This window comes from Manis pentadactyla, chromosome 6, assembly GCF_030020395.1.
Source record: "Manis pentadactyla isolate mManPen7 chromosome 6, mManPen7.hap1, whole genome shotgun sequence".
NCBI lineage: Eukaryota > Metazoa > Chordata > Mammalia > Pholidota > Manidae > Manis > Manis pentadactyla.
The window spans coordinates 153335533-153361754 of record NC_080024.1 but is presented as its reverse complement, the minus strand read 5'-3'; the positions used below and the strand labels follow the sequence as shown (position 1 = coordinate 153361754).

General features: G+C 38.2%; 1 protein-coding gene across 3 annotated transcripts in view; it reads left to right on the top strand.

The window, feature by feature from the left end:
• The window catches only part of NETO1 (neuropilin and tolloid like 1), a 95491-nt gene that overhangs the window by 50210 nt on the left and 19059 nt on the right, over positions 1-26222 (top strand). For all 3 annotated transcript variants that reach the window (XM_036884288.2, XM_036884287.2, XM_036884289.2), the window contains exons 5-7: positions 9507-9548; positions 9663-9790; positions 17809-18037. In XM_036884288.2, coding sequence (XP_036740183.2) covers positions 9507-9548; positions 9663-9790; positions 17809-18037 — 399 coding nt within the window. The remainder of the gene's footprint in view (positions 1-9506; positions 9549-9662; positions 9791-17808; positions 18038-26222) is intronic.

The following is a 26222-nucleotide window of genomic DNA, read 5'->3' as shown; positions in this document are numbered from 1 at the left end:
AGTGATATTTTAGGTATGTTTTTAAATGATATTTTAGGTACTTTTATCCATTTATCATCCAGAAATTAATATTCTGAAATGTACATGGATGGCATGACTTATATTTACATCAGCACTTCATAGTTTAGGAAATCTATACCCTATTGATTATCCAGTTGATATTTCCAAGTCCTCTGCTTTGTACCAAACCCAGCTGATGTTGTTTCCCTAATATTTTAGAAAGGAGGTGATCGATACCTTAAAATGTAGAATTCTATCAATAATTGTTGTTACATAATACAGGCTCAGCATCATTAAATCTTTCTGGTGAATTCTTCTTTATGACATTAGTATTTGAACTACTTGTTGGTTGTGTATTTTGTTTTTGCTTTTATGGCCATTTTGTTTAACATAACATCACTCCATAAGTTTTTATGATTTTTTAATTTCTTGACTGGCCCGTACTTTCGTACTTTTTAGTCCTTTTAATTTCAATCTTTCTACATCATTATGCATCGCACATGGTTTTTAGCACATGCGTGTGGCTGGATTTTGTGGGTTTGAGGTGCAGAAGGGCAGCTAGAACTCACGGACTTGCTGAGAGAAGGTGCTCTGACTTAAAATAGCGACCCATTAAAGACGGAATATGGTACCTTCAGCCCTTGGCCAGACTGGTGGAAATGCATCCCATTCAAAGCCTTCCTTGGCTGCCACAGAATTTATCAGAAGGCACCTCATGCACGCTGTCGCACTCGTCTGTTGCCCGTGGCAGCAACTGGCATCTTGCAAAATGTTTGCTTCTTTTTTTCAGTCCCATGACAGCTCCACTGTCCCATAAACACTCTGGTGTCCTTGCCAAGGCCACCAGCAGAGCGCGCTCCCATAGTCTCCTATTAGAGGCGGTTGCAGCTCTATTTAGAAGGGCGAAGGCTCATCAGATTCCCAGGGGCACAAAAGATCTTTTCTTGAAGCTGCATCGGCATGGCTTGGACAGCTTTATTGTGTCCATAGCATATTTATTTACCTGTATTTTATAATGCTTCCTCCTACCTGCGTTTATATTTTTCAGTAAAATTGAGAAAATGTGTTTTCTTTATAATTTTTCTTTCATTTTCAGTGACATAACTTACTTAGCATGCAGTGACATAATGGGATAAAAGAGGCTGATGTGAGAATGATGCCAGCCCCCACCCCCACCCCCCCACAACCTGGGTGCCATCGCACTTTCGGTTCCGCCTCCACGTGGCCAGCCGGGCGCGTGGACCCTCCGGTGCATTCCTTGCTCCCACTCTTCTAGGCATAAAACCTCAGAACCCGCCCCTTACTCCCTGCCATAACATTTCTAAGCCCTTCTGTGTCAACAAGTCTGCTCTTCTCCCTGCCGTACTAAATAAACATCGTTTTTTGCCCATGTTAATAAACATCAGTGCATATGGGGAAGCATTGAATGTAGAGAAACTGAAGGAAAGAGGGGGGCATTGGAGATTTTATTCACTGACAATGTGGGCCCCACAGTGCTACCAGCAAGAAATGCTCCATTAACCAGTTCCAGTGAGAAAGAAGGTTCAGGAGAGGGACTTGCATGAGTTTTCAAGGGATAAAGGCTGTATTTACTGGATGAGTGAATGAGGGCATTCTGAGAGAATTAGGGGTTGGAAGATTGTTAATAATAAAACTGGGACTTCCCTGGGGTCCCTTGGACGGAAAACATGTATGTTCTATGATAGCTAATTCACATACACAGCACCAAACACTGGTTTTGACAATCTAGGGTTTTTGTTTTTTTCATTGTCTTTATCAGTCTTTTTGATCATTTCTTCTTTCCTCCATAGAATAATGCTATGTAGTTGTGACTATCAAAAATAAACTACTACATAGTAATTGTGTGCTTTCCCCATAGAACAATACTATGGCCTTGTGACTGTCAAAAATAAACATCATAAAAACCTATTTAATGTGAACACAGGGAAATCCAGCTTCTATGCATTCATTTTATGAGAAAGAGCTATGCTTTCTCAATTTGCTTAAAAAATATGAGTACAAACATCATGAGGAAACTTTCTGTTTTAGTAAAATAAAAAATGTAAGGAATTAAAATGTCTCAGTAAGCCATGCACTTATCAGTAATGTTTTAGAGGGCTTGAAAACTTCCTTCCTGAAATGATTGCTGAGTTTTGATTTCTAAAATTCATAGATGAGTAACTTTTATGTTTAACTAGAAAAAAGAAATCATGGTATGTAGTCTGTGTCAACATTAAGACCCTTAGGAAGAGAAAACTCAATGTGAAGCTGTAATTGGCCATCCCAGACTTATAACAGTAAACCTTAAAAAGGGTGTATGAAATGTTATGCTATGAATTTTATACTAGAATGATACTGCTTCTACACAAGAGTGGAATTATTCAGATTATTAAATAAGATGATGATGCAAGCTGTTTTAGTGCTGGGCTGTCAACATATTTTTGCAATGGAATTTTGAAACAGCATCTTAAATTCAGTTAACTGATTTCAAAAACCATAAATGCAGTGGGTTTTACCCTTTAGTGGGAAGCAGGGAGTCAGTATGGTGATGGGCTACAGACAGGTAAAGAAGGATGGAAATAGGAAAGTGGACATTGATGTGGACAGTTAATTTGGATGTAAGAGCTGATTTCAGAAAGATATGTCCAGAGATATTATAGGGCTTTCAGAAGTGGAGATGAGACTTTCAAAAAGTGGAAAAAATCATGGAGCTTATGACATAATTCAGAGTGTGTTAGATTATAGAAATTTGAGGAAAATACTAACTCTTTCTGAGAGTAGCCTGTAAGGTAGTTGAGCTGTGCATCACAAACATATCAAAGTGTCAAAGTTGATTTCTGTGATCAGAAGTTTCTATAGATATAGTTATATGGCCAGGCCATGCAATTTCATTTTCCCATAAACTGTTATTCTCGGAAAGCCACTGTGTTCTGTGGACTGATGGCATACTCCATCTATAAAAGCCTAGACCAACAGTATCCTCATTGTAGATCAGGAAAAATAAGTTTCAGAAATTTTTAATGATTTATTCAAAACCCTCATTTTAGCTAAGGAAAAATAGGGTTCAGTAATGCTTAATGATTTGTTTAAAGTTATAGAGATAACTATAAAGTTGTTAAAGTTTTAGGACAAAACAAATAGCATTTTTCTAAGGTTGCTGAAACCCCATTTTGTTTATTTATAAAATGAAGATACCTATGATTTGATTCCATCATCATCTAATCAGACAAATGAAAATTTACTGGAAGCCCATCTACCATATGGCTAGCATTGTGGAAATTTCTTTGGAATGTAAAATAAATGCTTTGCACAGTCCTGAGTTAATAAATTGTAACTTAGAGTTCTATTGGAAGAAGACATTTCCCCATGATACAAAGATGGGGTTGGTTAGGGCAGAAGTTTTAAACTATTTTGGTCTCACAATCCCAATCTTCTCTTAAGTAATCTGGAAGATCTCAAAGTGTTTTGGCTTATATGGCTGTATCATTCATTACTTATTATATTAGACATTTAAACTAATATAAATTTAAATAATTATTAATTCATAGAACAATTACACTAATAAACCAATTATGTGTTAACAAAAATTAACATTAATATTAAAATATTAATAAATATTAAAACAACTGGAAGAATTACATTGTTTCATTATTTTTGGAAATCCATTTAATGTCGGGCTTATCAGAAAACAACTAGATTCTTATATCTGCTTCTGCATTAAATGAGTTGCAGTGTGTTCTTATCACTGAGGTATATGAAGAAAACATATCCCTATAGAGACATGTAGAAAAGGGAGGAGTATTTTCATAACCTTTTTCAGAATGGTACTAGAGGAAACCTCAAAATATGTGATAGTTTCCTAAAAGCTAGTTGCAGTGGGGAATGTGAAACTATCAGTGAATTTTATACTTTCTGTTACATTAACATTTATCAATGCATTTTGCTCTTCAATTGCTCTTCTCCAATACATGATTGTTTAACATCTTACATTACTATTTGACAGTTACTGGATCACTGTTACGCAAATCTTACAAATGTTGATACATTTCATTACACAGTATCAAAAATCATACTTGTTTATATCGTCAACAATCACACTTACAAATGCTTTAAGTACTGAGAAGCTGTCAAATACACAGTGATAAACACATTTTCCTTTGACTGAACCTTGCGTTTTTCCCATTGGCAGCAAATACTATCAGTTGCTTTCCTTGAAGTCAGCAGATTCATTATGCTCATTCTGCAGAAAAGACATGTACTTGAAACTTTAGATTTTCAAAAATTAGTAATTTTTAGTGCCTCGTCACCGAGATTTTTAAGTAAAATAGTTTTTTACCCCCACAAATACATGTGGACGAATTACACAGTGAACACCAAGGGCTAAGCTGTGATGCCATTGCCTTGAATTGAGCTAGGGCATCAGCAATTCTATTCACCACTGCTTTTGCACCAATAATGCAAATGTCAACACAGATGTTCCAGGATAAGTCCCCAGATTCAAAGGTTATCCAACAACTTGAATATTGAAGCACTACTTGCATTTGTTGCAAGCATGCACATAAAAAAGTCTTTGATGATTGGTTCATGCTGACATTGGATGAATTCTTGCAAATTAAGCATCTTATCCATGTCTGTATATCCATTTGTTTGAGAAAAGTAAAGTTGTGTAGACAAGACATTAACCCTGCCTTCAGGGACTTTGCCATTTTAGTTTGGAATGCATTAACAAAGGACTTTCAGCTTTTAAAGAGCTAACTATTCTTTTATGTAAAATAGCCAATACTTTTTAAGTAATTGTTACAATCAAATAATATTGCAATAAAACTGTCACAATACAATTACTAGATGACATTTCTCTGCCTAAATCACCATAGGGAAAATGATCAACATCTATAAAGCTGAAGGAAAAATATCTTTTGTCAGATTCTCGTTTCTTACGGGCAGCTGCCCCGTTGACCTGGAACCGACTTCTCCTTTTCCCAAGAGACCTCTTCAGGACACTAGCTTCATACTTTTCTCCAGCGTTACACGTGACACTGGAATGGAGAAAATGAGGCTTTATCTCCTTTAGTCTCTGACAGATATCCATCCTTCACAGTAAGGAAAACATAAATAGCTTTCTTTTAGTTCAGGGGAACTATTAAATTTCATAATCCTTTTGCTTTTTCAATATAACTCTAAAAATTAGAAATAGGGGAAATAAGAGAAAGGGATGAAGAGGTATAAACTTCTAATTATGAAATAAATAAGTCATGGGGATGAAAACTACAGCACAGGGAATATAGTCAACAATATTATAATGACTTTGCCTGGTGACAGATGGTAACCACACTTACTGTGGGTGAAAATTTTGTAATGTACGCAATTGTTGAATCACTGTGTCATACACCTGAAACCAGAATAATATTGTACATTAACTATACTTCAATAAACAAATGAAATATATATATATGTAATTATAAAATAAGACAGAAAATGTCCTTAATTGTAGTTGTGCTCTCCATGTAGGCTCAAGACAGAAGGCCAGGTTTATGGGACAAAAGTTGAGTTACAGGGATTATAGCTGGGAAATTAAAGATAGCCAGTAAATGTCCAATACAACCATTGAGAATAAACTGGGTTAGTCTCTGAAAGTGTGTGTCATTTTTACCCACTACCTTGGAATATTCGTGAAACACAAGCAAAATTTTATTAGGCATAATAGTGATGTCATCACCTGTCATGTAGGGTCTGGAAACTCTGCCATACAGAAAGTGAGAATATGGAAGGACAATATTTTAGTAATATCCTAAAGGTAGTTTGACCTGTGCGTCTCAGGGCCACCGCCATAGGGGCCATGTGGCCTTTTCAGGAGGGGTCCCTGACACTACCTTGAACCGTGAACACCTCTGGGTTAGAGCAGTGATAGTTGTAGTAACATAAAAAAAAATAAAACCTAAGTAATTGTGCACAATTGAAGTTCGTTTCTTGCTTGTGGGTCTAATCAGTGTCAAGGGAGAGCTGTGTGAAACAAGTATTCATTTGGGAACCAAAACCGATGGAATTCCACATTATCAGTGTGTGCCTCCCCAAGCTGACCCCAGAAGAGAACGAGGGAGTGGAGAATTTCTTCAAGAAGTTTCTATGAACTCAGGCTTCAAATGAAGTTCAACCATTTTGTCCACATTTCACTGGGCAGAACTTAGTTACACAGCGGTCCACAGTCACAGGGGGCGGTGGGCAACAGTCCACCATGTACCCCTGCGGAGGAAGCCCTCCTGCGGTAAACGGGGCGGTCTCTAGTGGAGCGCCTCATTAGGTAATTTCCTGTCAGAACATCTGCATCGGAAAGGTCTGTAGGTATAAAGTATTGTAAATACACCAACAATACAGGAAAATCAACTTGGTGTACAACTGTGTTTCTTACATATACAGAGAAATATGTTAAATCCAGTACGACTGATGGTTATAGTGGGCTTGGACCCACTATGTGCACGCAAGATCCTGGGTCCTGGGGAGAGAGGAGCAGCAGACATCCAGTCCCTTACAGAGCAGGCTTTGTTACAGTCTAGCAGGAGAGGTGGCCAGTCAAAGGTAAACAGTAGCAACACAGTCATGAATTTCAAGGAAAGAAACTGGAAAGAGAGACAGTGGGAGACGATGCTCTGTTGGAGAGGGTCACCAGGAAGGATTTCGGAGAAGACGACCAAGCCCTGAGCTGAAGAACGGGAGAGATGAGGCCTAAGACCCAGACAGCAGAGCGAGTTCAGAGTCTGCAGACAGGAGCGCTGTGGGAACAGAAAGGGTCCCTGGGACTTGAGAGGAGAGCGGAGACCACCCGCGTGGGTATTTCAGGCCATGTGGTCAGGGCAAGGACACGGAGGGCATTGACATCCATTAAAAAGGCATGTTTTTATCCCAAGGGCAGTGGGAAGGCAGGTGAGTATCATGATTTGATTTAAACTTCAACAGTGTATCCAGGTTGCTTTGTGGGGAACAGAATGGGGAGATCTAAGTGGGAGACAGCTTATTAAGTTCATTGTGCTTCTGCATAATAATTTATGGCATTGCCCCAGACAACCCGGGACGGTAATCAATCTTAATATTCTTAAATTTGATGTCTTGTTTTTGAATTATTGTGTTTACTTTCTATTTTTGCAGGTCATAGGGGCCATCTATTACTGGGATTGTGGTATAACTGATGTCTAATTCAACTGGAATTAGAGAAACAGTTTTTTCCTGAAGTTTTTTTTTTTTTTTAAACCATCAGTGCTCTCAGCATTAATACAAAGACAAAAATAAATTTTCAATTCCAAGAACTGGCATTTCTTACAGGGTTGTCTGGCATGAGCTATAAAAATGATAAATGTTAGCCTTCAAACTAGAAAATAGAATACCGACTACATTTCCACAAGAGTCATAGGAACAGCTACACAAGGCTGCAACATTCTAATCACAAAGGAGATAGTGAATGGTAATAATGACTGTTACTTAAGCATCATGCAAAATAGCAAAGAGGATATAATGAATGGATAGTAAAGAATCTGGATAACCGAGGTGGCAAGCTTGATGGAAAGCAAGGAGAACCACAGACGGGTCTCTTGGGTCCCAATAAAACTGCTTATGCGCGGAAACCGATCTGAGCAAGTCTGTACAGAACATACATCCTTCCTCATATGCCCTAGTATTCAATATACATTTCTCAAAAGAGTAACCAAATAGCCAGTGATTTAGATGAAGGAAAGTACCCTTTCCAATGGTATCTGGATCCAAATTAACTCTGTTGCCTTCGTCTCTGCTTCTTTCATGGAAATTGCACACAGGCACCTCTTTCTTTTTTCCAAGAAGGTAAAACTGGTTACAAAACAATTATGCAAATGAATGTGCATCTAGATTCAAAATGTATTAGCACATTCTAATCGTGTCCTGTAATAAAGTGAGTGTAAGTAGCTGGTATCATTGCATTGCAACAGGGTGACCCAGGCCTTTCAGTTTCAACAGAAGGACACATCCCTGTTGAACAGAATTAAAAAGGAAACAAACGTAATGACGATAGGTACACTGACCCAATAGCTTGCAGATGTGGGCTAGTGTGACCAAGCAAGCAGACACAGAAAGATGCATGCTTAGAGTCATATATTAAGCACATGGATACTCACACAGACATAAGCACACACAGTCTTAATATCCAGAACTACTTGCTCTAGACAGAACACAGCCCTTTCCTATTTCAGTCTTAGATCGTTGTTGAGCAGTATAGCTCACAAAATATTTCTAACTTTATTTTTAATTTATAGCCAATACCATAGTAGGAAAAAGAAACTGAATTTCATAGTCATCTTTTAAATTGGAAACAGTGTGTCTCCAAGTATAAATCATAGCCATTGATGCCTTCACCTGTAAATAAAAGAAAACCCAATTCAAAGTAACTGAGCCTGTAGGGACATATGCTTTTTTCAAAAAGCAAGAAGCCAAGAGAAGTGGGAGCCCAGGAGAGTCAAGGAGCGCCTCAGCTCTCTCTGTAGGGATCTGTGGCTCTCTGTGTTCCCGCTGCTCATGATAAGGCAGTATTTTCTTAGATGAGTGCCTGTCAGCTTCACAAATGAGCCACTGTGCACAACCCCAAAGGCCCCGACACAAACACAACCACACCACGAGCTGGGAAGCTACCCAGGCCTTGTCAGTATGTATCACCAAGGGAAACTTTCTCAGAAGCCCTCCACCAGCCTCACCTGCATGGTCCCTGGCTTCACACTCACCTCACAATCAGTTCCAGAAAGCGGAAACGAAATCCTGTTTTTGGCTTAGAATGATAAGGACGCTTCTGAGGCTCATGGTTGGTCAAGAGCCCCTTGAGGCGCACACGTGAGCAGAGGACAGAGACCTGGACCTGGGTCGAGAGGAAGACCCACAGAGCACTGAGGAATCCTCTGGAAGCTGGCTCAGAATGGCCAAGGTTTCACGTCTTCGTGCTTCCGGGATTTCCATTGAAAATTTGTGTTTCTGCAGTGTGCAATGATTGGTGGATCTGGATGAAGGGCATATGAAAGTTCTTCATCTTATGATTCTTCTGTAGGTTTGAAATTATTTCAAAATGAAAAGAATTTTAAATTCCAACAACTACAGAGTCTGTTAAATCAGACAAATTGTTATATTTAGAATGGATGGAAGTTTACCCAAACCTTGAGTTACCTATGGATACATTTTACAAAAACATCTCAAATTCAGCTGTGGAGTTAGAGATGAGCAAGATTTATGTTTGAGGATTAGACAGAAGAATAGCATTTGGGAGATTTTCAGTAATGGAGGCTTCTGTACTGATAAAAACCCTATAGTCATAACACTATGTTTCATAAATTAACATTTCATCCTGAACATTTATCATGCAGTTTTTATTTAACAACTTAATTTTTCTTAATGTGTTTTTTAAGGCAGATTCCTGAATAATTTAATGGTCTATTACTCAACCTCATTTTCAGTAATAAATGAAGAATACAGCTAATTGTCTTTTTTTCTCAATTTTTAAGATCCTGACTTTAAGGACCTTGGCGTTTTGAAGCCATTACCAGGTTGGTAAAATAGAAATTTAGTAATGTTCAGAAGCCTTTGTTTTCTGCTGTGAAATATACTTTTGGTTTATTATTCAAGCTCCATTTTTGTATGTTTGTTGGCATTTTATTTAGCGTGTGAGTTTGAGATGGGCGGTCCGGAAGGAATCGTGGAGTCTCTACAGATCATGAAGGAAGGTAAAGCTTCTGCTAGCGAGGCCGTTGACTGCAAGTGGTACATCCGAGCACCTCCACGATCCAAGGTCAGTCTTAAGGTGAAACACAGACTTGCCCGTTGACCTGGGAAGTGTCTGTAGCATGCATCGCCTTGAACCAGCTGGGCCTGCTTAGTAGGTTTCAGAGTGCCACCCTAAGCTGTCTTTCTATTTTGGTTCTGAAGTGCAACATGTATTCCCTGCTCCAGTGTAACTCTCAGTGTCATAAATAATATAGAGAGGCTGCCGAAGAGACCATGTGATAAACCGGAACAAGAGGCTTTGATGTAACTGCCCCTCTGAAAGATGCATTGGCTTGTTACATGTAAGCTGTGGTTCTAAGAGCGACCAAACTCACGCAGCCCTATCTGTGGGGGAAATTGCCCAGGACTGGAGAGATCGTTTATCATAAATGCGCATGTGAGCGGGCAGGGGGACAGTGGTGAATATGGTACTCAGCTGCCTGTCAAGCTCCCTGACTGTCATTATGAGAAGATATCAGTCCAGCATCACCAAGCCCTCCGTTTTTGTCCATAACATGCCAGAAATCTAGATTTTATGTTGATTACCTTGCTTTTTCAATGCTAGCCATGAATTTTAAAAACTGAAAATATTATATATATTAAATTAAGTATATTATGGACCCCAAATCAGACCCAGAATATGATTTTGGAAACAGTTCTTTAGAACAAGCATATTCTCCTGTTATGGATATATTGTAAGAAATACTGGGATGGATAGTTTTGTGCCAGTGGCTATCACAGGGATAGAATGCCAATTATTTGCCCATCTGCTTCCCTTACGGTCATCCCTCAGTTATAAAGTGTAGTTACAACCAGACATTACCGACTTATTAGATTTGTAGTTGACTATTGAGGGTGAAATAGTTTGTTGTTCAATTAATTGATTTAGCAACGCTATATAATCTTAAGCATCATGCTGGAGAAATGAGAAAAACATGCCAGTCCTGTCCTCATGTTTTCAGTTTAATTCTTAGATGAAAATGTAAGAGAGCAACCCAAGGAACAAGCCAAGATGATTGGGGTGCTTAAAAGGTACAGTAGAGTGAGGGAGACAGCCTTATACCTGGTAATGTAAGTCAACAGTGGGACCAGACAGCAGCCAGAGCGTCCCCGGGAGCTTAATGAGAAATGGTGGGTGTCAGGTAGTCACACTGGGTGGGGGACTCCAGGTAGAGTGAGCTCTTAACAGAGATGCTCTTTCAGGAAGTAAGGAAATTGCTTGTGACCAAATAAAGCAGGAGGATGGAGTAAAGGTCAGTCATTAAGTGAAAGGGCTCTGTAGGCCCTCCTGAGGAGCAGGGACTCATCCTGAGGTAATTCATTCACACCTGGAAGAGTGGGAGGCAGGTAAGTGACATGATCAGTTTTGCATTCTGGAAAACTGTTTTTCCCTGTGACGTAAGCATAGAAGGGTTAACAGTAAAGCAGAAGACTCAGTGGGAAGCTGTCCCAATAATCCCAGTGGCTGACACCGATTTGTGGTGGGAGATGGATGGAGGCAATACTCAAGTAGATACAGTGGAATTTGGTGGCTGGATATTCAGGATGAGGGAAAAATAAGAGTCATATTTGAGGAGTTGGTATTTCGGGAAATATTTTTGCCTTTCTTCACTTGATTTTCCCAAGACCATGTCTGGCACTGCGTACTGTTTGGAAGTGTGTCCCACTGGCCCCAGACTTCTGGTCATGGGATTCGGAGGCTGTGGTCAAGGCTCCAGCTTTGCTAAGTGGAGGTCTCCTTGCATCTGAATAGATCTTTGGAAAAATTAATTGCATTATTAAGAAAGGCAATGATCCCTTCTTAAAAAAAAAAAAAAAAAGACTATTGGCGACATAAACCCCAGCCAGCACACAGATGACACCGAGCCTAACTGCAGTTTATTAGGCTCTCTTACATAATCTGTGGCTTCACCTGCAAGTGCTGTTCATTTTCCTTAAACTCCATGAATGAAAGTCTTTCTTAGATTTTTTTCGACAGGAAACATTCCAGTCACACCTCACCACCGTAAGAGAGTCTTTCTTGCCACAGCGTTAAAGAGGGTTTTGCAGCAGTATAAACACACACGGTTGTCTTCCAGCTGGGAAGTAGGCTGTCTTTTGTACCATCCTGTCTGTTACAGAATTTGGCATTCCGTGACCCAAAGGGGAAGCCACCTGCAGAGCTGGACAAAGCAGGCTCTATTGTGACAGGCTTCCTCTGTTAAATTAAAGGTTAGAAGATAGAGAGTGGCTTTGAATGACTGGAGAAAAGCCTGAACTGGAGGTGACTGCCTATGTGGGCTTTCTATTTTTCTGGAGCTCATAGCAGCTTATGACAATAGACTATCAAAGCCCAAGTTAAACTTGAAAGGGCTCCTGGAGAATATTTGAATGATAACTGGTGATTGAGACATATTGCACAATGAAAATGCTAAATCACCTTTAATTGAAATGTGATTAGTCCAGACATCTTAGAATTTGGAATACAAGAGCTAGAATGAACACTGGCACTCAGTTACTGATGAGCGCATTTCACAGATGAATAAGTTGAGTCAGGATAATGAAGTTCTGAATGGGTTAACGAAAGGATGTAGAGGTATGTCTCATATGTCTGCAGACAACACAGTCTAGCCCACGCACACCTCGCACCTGCATAACTCAGAGACAGTACTTGGCCATTGTTGAAAGCTGCTTAGTGTGTGGTAATTTGTTTAGAGCAAGGAGAAAACTAATGCAATAGAGGAAGGGCAGCAACTATCATTGATTACAACAATTCATTTTAGGGTTCTAAAGACGGAGTCCTCCCTTAATAGCTCCAAAAATGAATGAATGAATGAATACATAAATAAATAAAAATAAAAACTGGGTAAGAAAAATGAAAATCTTAACTGGCTGAATAACTAACTACCAGTGAAAATGTTAGGGTTCAACTTTGTTTTTAAATGAAATCAGTTGTGTACTATCAGATTTTGGACTTGAAATATTTTGGTCCATGTCTATGCATTCCAGAAAGTCATTTTAATATTGTTACTTCAGGGCTCATTGTAGGGTGTGTGTTTTTCCAACATGTCAGAAAGAGAGAGAGCGTGATGCTCTGGTGTTCTCCAAATGCAGGAGATGCTGCTACCTTCAAATGCAAGGGATGAGGTACCTGAAATTGTAAGGGCTGCCGTGCCTGGGCAGGAATAAAATGGCAACCCCAGAAGTCGAGGGCTACGTACTTTTTAGAATGTGGCTGTATTTATCAAGGGTAGTGTAGCATTGAAACCACAAACACGTTTCTCAGACTGTGTGGTGTTTTTAATTTGTATTTATCATGGAGAAAACTGTCTGGCCAGTCTCAAATAATTGCTCCAAACAATGTCTGTTTTTCTGCACATCATTGTGACACAAGGAGAGAGGCCAGGTTGAATGCTGGTATTAAATGTTTGTCTGTAAATATGTTATTTAATAAAGTGTTAGCTAGATTTGGAAGACAGATATTACTTGAAATTGCTTATATGTTCTGAAGCTTCCCACATCCTGTTCAATAAATCATTCTGTCAGCTCAAACTCTTTTGTGATTGATAAGAAAAAAGAATGCATCAAAGTGATTCACGGAGAGGAGATTGTAATCTGACTATTTTGCTGGAGTTATATATGATTCTGTTTATCATTTTCTTTTCTCTTCAGCAGAGAGACTGAAGAGCTTTCTGTAGTTTTCTGCCTTAAATAAAAACATTGTCATATATATGGCATCTTCCCCTTGGTGATTTTATGGCACAAGCTTTAAGCTGACGAGAAATCATTTAAGTCATAATATAGAAAGGACCTTTTATATGACATATATGAGAGCTACTATAGGGAGGCTTGGTCACTTTCCTAGCTAATGGCATTTGGCTTTTGCATTCACAGCTCTGCACCCAATAAAGCTAATATGCTTCAGTATGTTTTATTTCTTTTCTGAAATGATAAAAAAGAAGATAAAAATAATTGAATGCTTCTGAAATGAATATGTAAAAATCTAGTGACTGTAGTTGTTCACTTCCTCTATAAATATTATTTTAAGAATGGCCTTTAAATATAGAAGGTACTTAGACTTCATGTAAAATTGCCAATCAGTCTCATCCCATGGAAATAGGGACACTTCCTAGACCTGTCAAATGAGAAAATAAGGGCCCAATCTGCCAATTGCCTTTCTAACTATAGCAATACTCTTCTTCAAAATAGTCTTTTTTTAAGAAAACTTAAAATGGCCTTTTTTAATTTCAGCGATACACATTTATTTTCTAATATCTCATTTATATCTGGATTTTCAATGTGCTTGCCAACTCTTTAGGAAAATGGAAATAATTTAACTTTGCTTGCTTATTTATTTATTTTGTTGTCATTTAATTTCTCTAAGACTATAATGTTCTTTCTGGACTATAACTCTGTAAGCATTAAAACAAATTATACGAAGATGTGCAGCCTGCTGGACACCACAAAGCAAACTGTCAGGAAGGTCTGAGTTCTGTTACCCATTACTCAAGGGATCAGGGCACTTTGAGAACATGACTTAGTTTTTCTAAGCCTTAGTTCTTTTCATTTTTAAATGGTTATAACAAGTGTCTTGGGCTTGAGAGATTAGAGTGAAATAACATTAGCATAATGTCTGAAGTTATTACCAAAAGACAATGCCAATAATAAATTAGCATATTAAGTCGTGTTTGTACATGCAGTGTAAGACAGAAACTTGCAGTAATTGTTCAGACATAGTAGGACAATGAATCACTCAACCTGGAAACATCAGGCTATGAATTATCTTCTTTCTCGAATTAGCCAAAGAATAAATTATTTCCTTTCCTGTGAGCATAGTATTGGTTTCTATGACTCTGAGAACGTTGGAAGGAGGACCTACTTTGCATCACACTCAAGGGATCTTTCCACATCCTCTACTCAGTGATCTCTCCTGTTGACAATCATGTATATTTACATATTCTTTTGATGGTTAATAAACTATGTTGGATTTATTTATAGTATTTGGGAATATAAACATATATTTTATTTTTGTTGCATTTAACAAGTTTATGACCTTATAAGAATACCTAGATTTCATAGAGATTTATATTTTTATCATATTTTCAGGTTGTTTACTTTTAGGATGGGGCAATGTGGTATAGTAAAAAGAACTTTAAAACAAGAATTAGGGATTTTCATTCTAGTTGAGGCTCCCTTATTTGATGGGATGATTCTCCTTAAGAAGCTATTTTTTCTCCTTTGCTCTAGCTTCTTGGTAAAGGTCATCATCTGAAATATCCCGCCCCTTTTTATAACTCCATGTGAAAATTTGGAAAACATACTATTTGGTAAAAACTTGAAAGTTTGAACATTTTTATCTATGCCTTCTTGAAGTGGACATTTTGGGAATTTTATGGATATTTTTCAGTAATGTAATATTTGGTTGGGAAGAGTAGATTCCAGATGGAGTAGGTGAGTGATATTGGACGTTTTATGTTCAAGTAAAGCACTGGAAATGAAGACCATGCCGGCTTTCTCAAGGCACGTGTTTTATAGGCTGTAGCAATGGCAGTTAAGGTCAGCATGAAAGTAGTTGGAAAGTTGGGGATATTTGCCGACTGTAATGGGAGAGCTGGCCTAATATGACAACCTTCTCACCGAGTAAAGCTTCATAATAAGCTCATGTGCTTCCTAATATTTCTCAGTTTGGTCCATTTCCCATGATTTGTCTGTTTTTGTTCATCCTCCTCAAAATATGAGGATTATCTGATGTAGGGCTCACATTTTATTTTCAGTCAGTTCCTTTTAAGTCTGAAACATACTGTCTTAATGGTTTTACATCATGGTTTAGGATTATATCATGAGCGCATTGTTTTGGGAATTATTGATATGATTTCCCACTAAAAATAATACAATGTCATTTATTCTGTATAACGATTATTTATAACATTTAACACAAAACCCAGCACATTATAGGGGCCCAATCAATATTTGATGGGTACTGAACAAATGAAATCAATAAAGAAAATAGAATTTTCCAGTCCGTCACTCATTCACAAGTACATTCACTCACAAACTTGTATGGAGTGCTTAATACATGCAACACATGGCTTAATGCTTAGAATACAATGCACATAACTTAGCAAAAGGTATATATAAGCTGTAATTAAAGCTTAACATATACTCAAAATAGTATAGTAGCATAGAGGTTGTAGAGAATAATTCTGCCATGGTTGGGGGTAGGCTTGTGAGCATTCTTCCCTGGGTAGGTAACATTTAACTAGACCTTGAAAAATCAGGAAGTCAGTAGGCAGAAAATGCAGAATGGGCACTTCATGTAGAGTTAATGTCATGTATGTAAAGGATGCTATCTTTAAAAATAAGGGTGTAATGTTTGGGTAAGAAGGAAAATTTGCCAGTTTATGGGTTTTAAACGTTTTTTACTGTAACCATTTGGAAGCTAGTTAAAGATTTCAGTATGATTATCAGATTTGTTTCTTAGAAATAGTAACTTTGACTGACCTGGGCTGGAACATTAGTATCTTGGGAACAGCCCGGCCAGCTGGGAAAGTGTTGCAACACCGCGGAGGTGTCAGTGGAGACACACAGCCAACTGGGCGAAGGTGAAATTTAACAAGGATCGGTGCCCCATTCACTAAAATTGGTGAAGGCAAAAGAAATTTCTTTTAATTTGAAATAGGAAAACTTTTAAATTTAGGGCAGGCATCCTGGATATTATGAAACAGATAAAAAATAAGTATAGAATGATGAAAGAAATGGATTTTTAATTGAATGCATGTCATATCTTTAGTTACTATTCGTGATATGTTAGTAGAAAGGTATTTAAGAGGAAATCACCTATAGGCCTATAGGCATTCATGTTAAAAAATATATAAACAGGAGAGATCTGTGTCAAGAATGCCTTCTTTATTCCAGAAACATTCCAGATAATCCTTCTCAGAGTGTGTGGATTCTTTCTCTGTATCACCCCTCACAGTTGAGCATGGCATCTTTGTGCCCTGATTTTACAGGACACATTTCCAGCACTGGTCCTCAGGGTTTGGTTTGCCATTGTACCTCCATCCAGCACCTTTAATCTTGGCTGGGACAAAGGTTAAGCCTAGGGTGTAGCTACTGCTGAACTGATGGATGAGTGGACACATGACTTCTTTTCAGATGTATCTTTGGTTGAATTAATTGCATGTGATTTTTTTAATGCGCATTGGAACAGAGTCAAATAATATCTGCTGATCATAAAACAGTAGTTCTGAAGCAGCTTCATAATGTGGAAGGATCATGGTCTGGGAGTTAGAGGGGCCTTGTGTCTGGTTTCTGATTTATACCATCCCCATCTGAGTTTCATCATCCGTGTATGGCAATAAAACTTTATAGAGTTGTTGGGGGTAGTTAAGAATAACCTATAAAGTAGATTGCACAGAGTTTCTACTCATTAAAACTTAACTTAATTTTTATGCATGTGGACTCAACTAAATAGTTCAACTCATTGTTAGGGTGAGAATAATCCTAGATTAGTTGCCTTTTTAAGAAAACATTCTGTCCCTCAAAAATGTAGCACTGTGTTATGTGAAATAATTTAAACAAAATGAAATCAGAGTCTATCTTTTGATACCATTTCTGTTTTCCTTTGATGTTAATTCACACTATTTATTTCCATAAATTTTAGAAGTAAATGAAAGCCATGGAACCTTAAGAGGACTATATCAAGAATATTTAAAACACATTTGTGTTGATCAAAATAAAACAATGTATAAGTATGAAAACTAATAACAGATTCCAGATAAGTTATGAAAAGAAATGAGGATCATTTAGATAAAAATACTCAGCCATGGGACATGGTACATTTATGTAAAGAAAGGATAGCAATATTTGAGAAAAATATTCAACACAATTTTATCTTAGCCATGTACTTTTACTCCCTGGTCTCTGTGTATAGGGGAGAAATCATAAGACTGATTGCAGTCAAGCTTCTCTTTCCAGACTGAGAAAGAGAAAGTTCTGGTACTTACTGGATACTTTCATATTTTGATTCAGGGAAATGATTGTATCGTTGTTGTTGTTTTACAGATCTACTTACGATTCTTGGACTACGAGATGCAGAATTCAAATGAATGCAAAAGGAACTTTGTGGCCGTGTATGATGGAAGCAGTTCCGTGGAGGACCTGAAAGCTAAGTTCTGTAGCACAGTGGCGAACGATGTCATGCTCCGCACGGGTCTCGGGGTGATCCGCATGTGGGCCGACGAGGGCAGTCGGAACAGCCGATTTCAGATGCTCTTCACATCCTTTCAAGAACGTAAGATTCTCTGCACTTGACTTGTCCTTCCAATGTGTCATATGATGTAAGTCTCATAAGCTGTTGATGGCGTTTAGTTCATGCCATTCGAGCACAGCTGGGCTTGTCTGAAACGAGGTATTACAGTCCCTGAGACCCCCTTCCCTTCGTTTTTTGACCCTGTGACAGGAGAGAGCTACACATTACATGTGGATGACAGCCTTGCTTAAGACAGTTCATGCTACTCAACTGGGAAATGATGGATTTTGTCTGTCTTTGGTTTAGCTCTTACGGAGCATATAGACCTGATGCAGCAGCTTCTGATAAAGTTTGAGTTTAAATCTTAAAAACCTGCATAAAAATATTTGGTAGGTTCGCTTTAGTGAGCTTCTCTTGAAGTCCCCTTTTTTGCAAATAGGTCCAAGACTACAGAGTCCCAGTGAAAGCAGGCAAAGAGAGAGAAGTGCTTGGGAAGAGAGTAAATAAAAAAAGTTTTAGAAACTATTTAAAATGGAACAGTGGGTGATACCAGGAGCTTCGTGCAAAGCACAGCAATTTTAGAAAACGATGTTCTAACAAGTAATGAGTCATATTAATAGATATATTTGGAATGTTCTTTAGAAACCCTGAATAATTCATGTTTAATACATTTATACAAAAGAAAAATAATCCTGAAAAATTCAGCTTTAAACGTCAGCACCTTGTGTTTTGAAACTATCCATTCTTAAAAAAAAGATAATAAAACATTTTTTGAAATTTCAAGGATTTCTTAATGATAGGCACGGCAGCCAATTTTCTGAAAACACATGCATTCTAAATGCATTAGACAATTCTTTAAATAGTGAATAAATAGTTTGAGCTTTAAAATCCCCTGTAATTACCCAGTTGGATATTATCAGAAGTGCCAAATGCCACTCAAGTCTTTCTAAGTCTTGATACCGTCAGAGAGCACATGAAAAATCTCTCCCAGCATTTCTGCAAACTGAAACAGTAGGCTTTGCTATGTCTTCATTTCAGTAGCTGATCAAAATGTTAGAAGTAGTGGGTCTTCATTTCAGCAAGATATTTATTTTGGCTCCCTAAAAGTTCTTGTCATTTTCCTGACAGAATATGAAGAAATTCAGGCTACAAGGGAATGCATTTGTTGTCTTCACTGCTGATTTCTGTGCCACATCCAGTAGATTGTGCCTTTGGTGGAAAAGTACTTTGTTCAGTGTCCTTGTACGTCATGGGTAGTACATTAAGAACTCCTATCTGATTTAAATGACACAGACATGGAAGGGCTAGCTAATATTAGATGCTATGATCTAGTTATTTTTTTTTAAATCACAGAAAGGCTCTTTTATCCAAACTATACTGTACAATGTAATGGGGATAAATGAAAATATGATGCTCTTATGATTTAAATATCAATTAAACAATAGTATAAGAAAACCCTGACTGGGGTGTTATTTCATTTAAATGAGCTAATACTTTTTTTTAAAAGTAATTGACAAAAACTCTTTTAAGCAGTATTAGATTTTTTTAAAGGAAAATGCAGTAAACAGCTCAAAGAAGCCAGTCTCACAGGACGTGCTCTGGTGCAATACAGGTTGCATGGCCTGACCTTTCTAGGTGGTACTGACTAGGAGATTAATCAATTTCAAGAGGCTGCCCAGGATGCAAAAGCACCTAGAATCATGAGAAAGGGCCAAGGGAGAAGAAATGTTTGCCTTAGAGATTTGTTGTGGCTCACAGTGTGATAACTACTTTAGACTTATGTTGGATGATATGGATTAATATCTGAAAAGTAAGATTAATGTTTGTCAAATTAATTGTAGAGAAACATTTGCATGTTATTCAGGAAAGAATGTCTAGCTCATAGGAACTGTGATATTCCAAAACTGAGTGGATTCCCATAGAGGATATAGACTCCGGACAGAGGGTGATTCAGTCTGAAAATGGATAATCATCTGGTATGAATGGTGTAGGGGAGACGTCTATGTTTTTGCAGGGGAGAGGGCTGGCGACTCTCTGACATCCCTTTTGATTCTAAGGTTGATTGAGTTCTATGAGTCTTTAAAATTCTGCTTATGCAGGAAATGGTGAAGTAGATCATAACATGCATATATCATTAGAAACATTTCTATTTGAGATAAAAGTTTTTGTGCATGTAAATGATCTCCGGAAGTCATTCGAGTGGGTGGGCTTTTCAGTGACTAATCAGAACAGTCAGGGCATTCTTCCTCCATAGGTAGGAAGCATCTCACCTACAGGGAGGGTGGATGACCACTTTCATTTGCATGACGAGTATGTTACAATGGCTTCTGTCATGACGTGTACCAAAGCTTCGGTTGGAGCAAATTTACCCTGTGCCATGTTGCCTATGTAGTTTTGTTATGATGTTTTATTTTTTCTGCTTTGGTTAAAACTATACAGAATTCTTCCATTATATGCCTAAGGTGAAAGTCATAGAGTGATGGAATGTGTGGGTACAGACTAAGGCTTTTTATATTGAAATTAATGTTTTCTGGATAAGAGATTGAAGTTTCAAAACAACAGGGAGTAGACTTCATCAATGCTGCTACTCAAAAATGGGTGGTTCTGATCATCTTATGAGGCTTCAATGAGGAAATAAGGGGGCTATATTCAGGGAGTTTCAGGTTCCCTACATTGTATTGTTTTAGTTGATATTACTGGCTAAGAGAGTTTTTGCATTATATTTCTGTTGTTTTTGAAGGCAATAGATAATCAAATTATATTGCTGTGTTATATATTATGTTATGTTATGTTATATTATGTTACGTTATATTAATTTCTCTAGTCTCTACTCCATGCACACCAAACTCAAATGGAGTAAAGATTAGAAATGTGAAATCAATGACCAGCTTTGTCTTAGTCAAATAATGAGACCAACTTGGTATTTTTCTTGGTTCCTACATTTGTAAGATAGTATTCCCAGCCCAATGTTGAGAGAGTGCTTAGAGCATATTCAACAATATTCTGATATCAGTCAAGCGTCTTAGGTGAGGACCATAGGGTATTTTTAGGGGTTAAAGGAGAGTAAATTTAGACCATGTATTATTTCAGTCCCACCTTTTGGGAATTCAAGCAGAATAACTGGCTCTCCCTATACACCCTAATCCCCAGGCCAGTGATTTAACAGCACTGTTAGAGAATGTCACAAATCCTCTTATGGATTCTCTGCCACTTTTAGGGGATGGACAAATCTCCAATTTTCTAAAGATGGTGGTGGTAAAGATGACGATTTATGCATCCCTTATATAGCTCATACTGGTCTGCACTGTTTTATGTGCTTTACAAACTGAATGTGACTCCTCTAATCTATTGCACATGATGTCTACATATTACGCTTACATGCTATACTCACAGTACACCATTTTCACATGACTATAAGCATTAGACTAAAGTAAAATTACAATGAGAGGCTTCCGCTCTGCAACACACTTATCTGGGGACTGATGGATGCACATAGGAATATATTTTCAAATCATCATATTTTTATATTTGTATATGAATAAATTATAGAAAAAGGGCAGAGTGTGTGTAACACAGAGGCTGAAGAATACTTATTACAAAAGTCATCAAACTTAGGTTTCATAGGAACATTGGAAGCGTTTTATAAAGTCTGAGTTAAATGCCAACGTTTGCAAAAACAAAAGATATTTTCTAATGTTCGTAATGAGAATGTAAGACCACTGAATAGAAGAAATGTCTGCCTTCAACTGAGGCTGGAGAAATACCTCCTCCCTGGATTTTTCCCACAAATATCATACCTGTGCCTCTGCTGCCTCACTAACTCCTCACTTCCATGTGTTTAGAGCTCCACCAGAGATTGCTGCCTCATTAATGGCGTCACACTGCTGGTGGCGGCTGCTGAAAAAAGTTTGCTTAAGACAGTTAATATCTAGATTTTATCCTATTAGAGCAATTTTGAAACCTAGGGACAAGAGGAAAGAAGTCAGTATTATCACCAAAGGGGCACTCTCTTACTTAATTATGTTATAATGTTTTCAATACCCTAAATGCACTTAAATGCACTTTGCACTTTTATTACTCAAAATGCTCAGTCTTCTCTCAGGTGAGGTATCCAATGGGGATGAGCACATATATAGGCACCCAAACAAAGACCTCAAAAATTTTACATATTAATTTTGGCTTATATTCCTTAAGAAAAAATGACTTATTTAATATTTAAATGTATTCTGAAACAAATAGCAAAATTTATTAACAACTACAACTCATTTGCTTTCTTAGGTCAAAAATCACCAAATATTATGGAGACTCGGGTTCTAAACATACTTGTGGTTATAGAAGAGTAAATCTAGTTTGAGATAAATAGGCAATACGTTGAATAATTCTTACCATTGATTATTGAATGTGAGCTATATTTTATTTTAACTACTCAATTTAAGAGTGCTTACTGTGATGTTTTTACATATTTGCATAGCATTTTATAAAGTCATTGATTTTGCTCTAGAGAATCACCAACTTTAAATCATTTGACTATAGTTAGTGTAGTTTTAATTTTGAGTGTACGTAAATAGGAAAATTCATAGCCAGTCATGATGGGGCTCGTATTTAGGTATGGAACATATGTAATGGAGACATTAGTGAATGTGACTCTTCAAATTGAGTGCCATGCCAAACGTTCCGAGCCAGTCTCTTTCTGTGTGACATGAATCTGCAGTAACTAGAATGAATGAAAAACATAAGCAATATCTAGTTTTGACTTTTCAAATTCCACTTTCAGCGGCTCCTCTGCTTTCATCTGGAGCTTTTACACGATAAAATCTCAATCACTTAACACCTGATTATGAGTAGCATGTTTCTGCTAAAAACAGACATGCAACTAAAAAGAGATGAAAAACAAATTGTCCACTTTATTATTTACAATATTATGAGATATTATGTATAATAATTTCCTAAAACAAGATCATCTATTTAGTGTCATTCATTGGTGACAAAGGCTGTCAATTGTAAACTATAGATTTATTCATAATGAAGACATATGCATATGCTAACACTTAAATGCAAAGAGGAGTAGAGCTGAAGGACTCTGTGGAAGGCAGTGTTCTGATGTGAGCCAAAGGTTCACCCCTTTTGGGGTAGAAGCCCCATATGACCCCCTCCCAATCAGATACGCAAAACCTGCAAATGGTTTGGGATGTTATTTGGTGATTAAGTTTCATCTTATGGCAAAAGTTTTTTTGCAGATGTAAATAGGTCCTTGATCAATTGCCTTTGACTTCATCAGAAGAGAGACCTGACCTAATCAGGTGAGCTCTCTAAAATAAGGTGATGCATGAGGCAGAAAGACTGCTGGCCTAGGACAAATGAGTATGTTCTCAACTGCCTGCCTGTTAGATGACGGATTCCAGGAGCTCAGAGCATCCCTGGCCAACAGCTCACAGGGAAATGGGCACCGCAGTCGTGCAACTGCAAGGGAGTGAATTCTGCCAACAGCCTGAGTGAGCTGCTAAGAGAATCCTGAAAACAAGGTGAGGACCACAGGCCTGGCCAAAACCTTGCTTCTGCCTTTGAGACCCTGGCAGAGGATCCGGGACCCCCCGCTTCTGAAGTCAGGCGATTAGAAATGGGTGTTGACGTAAGATACTAAAGGGTGGTAGTTTTTTACACAGCAATAGAAAAGTGCTGTGGATTTGTGAGTGGACGGGAGGTGTTGCTGTAACAAATGGCTGGAATGGGAAGCAGTTTTGGGGTCTGGCAGTGGTCTTAGGTTGACTGAATTTTGAGAAGCCAGGAAAAAGCCTAAATTGCCTTAGAAGGATGATTAGACTAAGTCTGGACGCGGAGGGCTGCCGTGTCTCTCCTTGCTCACAGTGACATGTGCGAGGGGGAGATAATTTGAGGAGGGCGTCAACAAAAGAAATTAGGGCCAGATTAGTTTGAAAACTTCCAGGTTCTCCAGGTGAAAAAGATGTTAAAAGTCAGAAATGATGGCCAAAATTGTGGCAGAAAAAAGGCTGATGTATGACTGTACAATCATTGCTAAGCCATCAAACAGAAAGATCACAGTGTCAGGAACTAAAAGGCTCTTTCACGAGATTAAACTTGTGCCTCAAAGATCCACCGAGTCAAATTGGAGGGTCTCCGGGACCCTCAGTCATCTCGGGAGGAGCCAGGGAGGAAGGATTATCGCAAAGAGATTTACGGGTGAGCATTTGTCTAAGAGGGAGAAACCCCATGAATTTTAAGCAAAGGTTACGACGTTATTGAGAGAATCATTTCAGAGGAAGCACTGTGAGTTGGGCCTGAGAAGGACAGAGCACCAAATGAAAAGAGGTCATCAGAACTCCAAGTCCTGTGGCATGAAGCAATCAGATAAAACTACTCAGCTGCAAACATACGTCACCTTTCCTGGGAAAGGATGACTTGGGGAAGAACCAGAGCCTGGGGGTGAAGCCCACAGCTACAGGCGATTAGCCCCAGAAAGGAAACATGGTCAAGAAAAATCCAACAGTCACACTGCTGGATTTCAAAACTGTTATGGACCAGTCACTCTTATTTACTCTGTTTTCTCTGTTCTGAATCAGAATCTCTGTAAACACTAACTTATGCCTACCTGGCCGTTGGGTTGGAAGCTAGGGCAGGCAGTTTGTCTTTTTGGTTTCAGGGGTCTACACCTTCACAGGGACTATACTCCCGGGACTTAGTTCAGACTCCTTCAAGGACATCACTCAGGACCTTATCTGCAGCACATTTACATGATTTAGATGGTGAGGTTTTGGGCTCTGAGTCAAAACTGAGGTGGGATGATAGGCTTGGGAGCCTTAGAAAAGAGGAAGGAGTTTTGCATCTGCAAATAGACCAGAGGGTGGACTGTGGTAGGCAGAATTTTCTGATGACCCCAGTATTGCCTCTTTCTAGTGTAGAAACCTGTGTGTACCCTTCCCCTTGAGCGCATAAAGAATCTGAAAATATCATGGGACAGCGTGTTACATTGTATGTTAAAAGGGATTCTGCAAAAGTAGTTAAAGCCCTTAATCAGCTGACTTTGAATTTCAAAAGGGAGACTTTCCTGGTAGGTCTGACTGTACACACACACACAAAAAAAAAAAAAAAAAAAAAAAATCTTTATGCCGTTTTGAAAGAAGTTCTAAAGGTCAGGGATGGAAGAAATCGGAGACATTCTAAACTGGCAAATACTCCTGCTGGCCCTGAAGGAACACTGTGCCATGTTAGAGAGAGGAGCATGTGCAGAGAAAGGTGGGTGGTTGTTAGGAGCTGACAATGTCCCCCAGTTGACAGCCAGCAAGAAAGCAGGAACCTCAATCCTTCAACCCCAGGCACTTGAATTGTTCCAACAAACTGAAAAAGTAGAAGAGACCTCCGTGCTCCAAGTGAGAGCCCGACCAGCTGCCTCCTTGATTTTAGCCTTGTGAGACCCTAAGGAAGACCCCACCTGACCCAGCCTTCTGACCTACACAACTGTGAGATAATAAATGACTGTTGTTTTAAACCAGTAAGTTTATAGGAATTTGTGACTCATCCATAGAAAATGGAAGCATATCTTTATTGTTATGATGTACAATTTTTAGCACAATGGATAATCCAAATGTCAATGTGTATATATTGCTTAATGTATTTCTTAAATGTATTAAAAATATAATATTATTCATTGATTATTTATTACTATTCCTAAATTTGGTAGTTCAAGAGATATGACAAGAAATAATTATAGGCAATATAAAAAAAATCATTCACCAACATCACCAACCTCAGGTTGACTCCAAAAGTTGAGCAACTACTGCTGTTTAATTAACCTCATCACCAGAATGTTTCAATTTTGATACTTATTTGCAATCCTCCATTCACCATTTTGCTCCTTCAGGAGACATGCCAGTGCGCAGTCACTGATGGCACAATAATGAATGAGATGGTTGCTCCTTTTAAGGGGCTTCCACACTCATTCAAATTAAATTTGAGTGTGTGACTCACTTCAGAAAATGCTCATTTGTATTTGTGTTGTTCCACACTCCCACCACATACTTTCCCTTTTACTTTAGTAAATTATCCACGGAAACACTGTGTTCTAAAAAGGCTAATTTTCTTCTTGTAGATATTTTTCTCTAGCATTTTTATATTGGTACCATTCTTCCTCTTCTGCCACAGTGATTGATTATTAGTGATTGATTGCTTGCAGTGTTCAGTTTTATTATTATTTTCTCGCCTAGAATGTGAT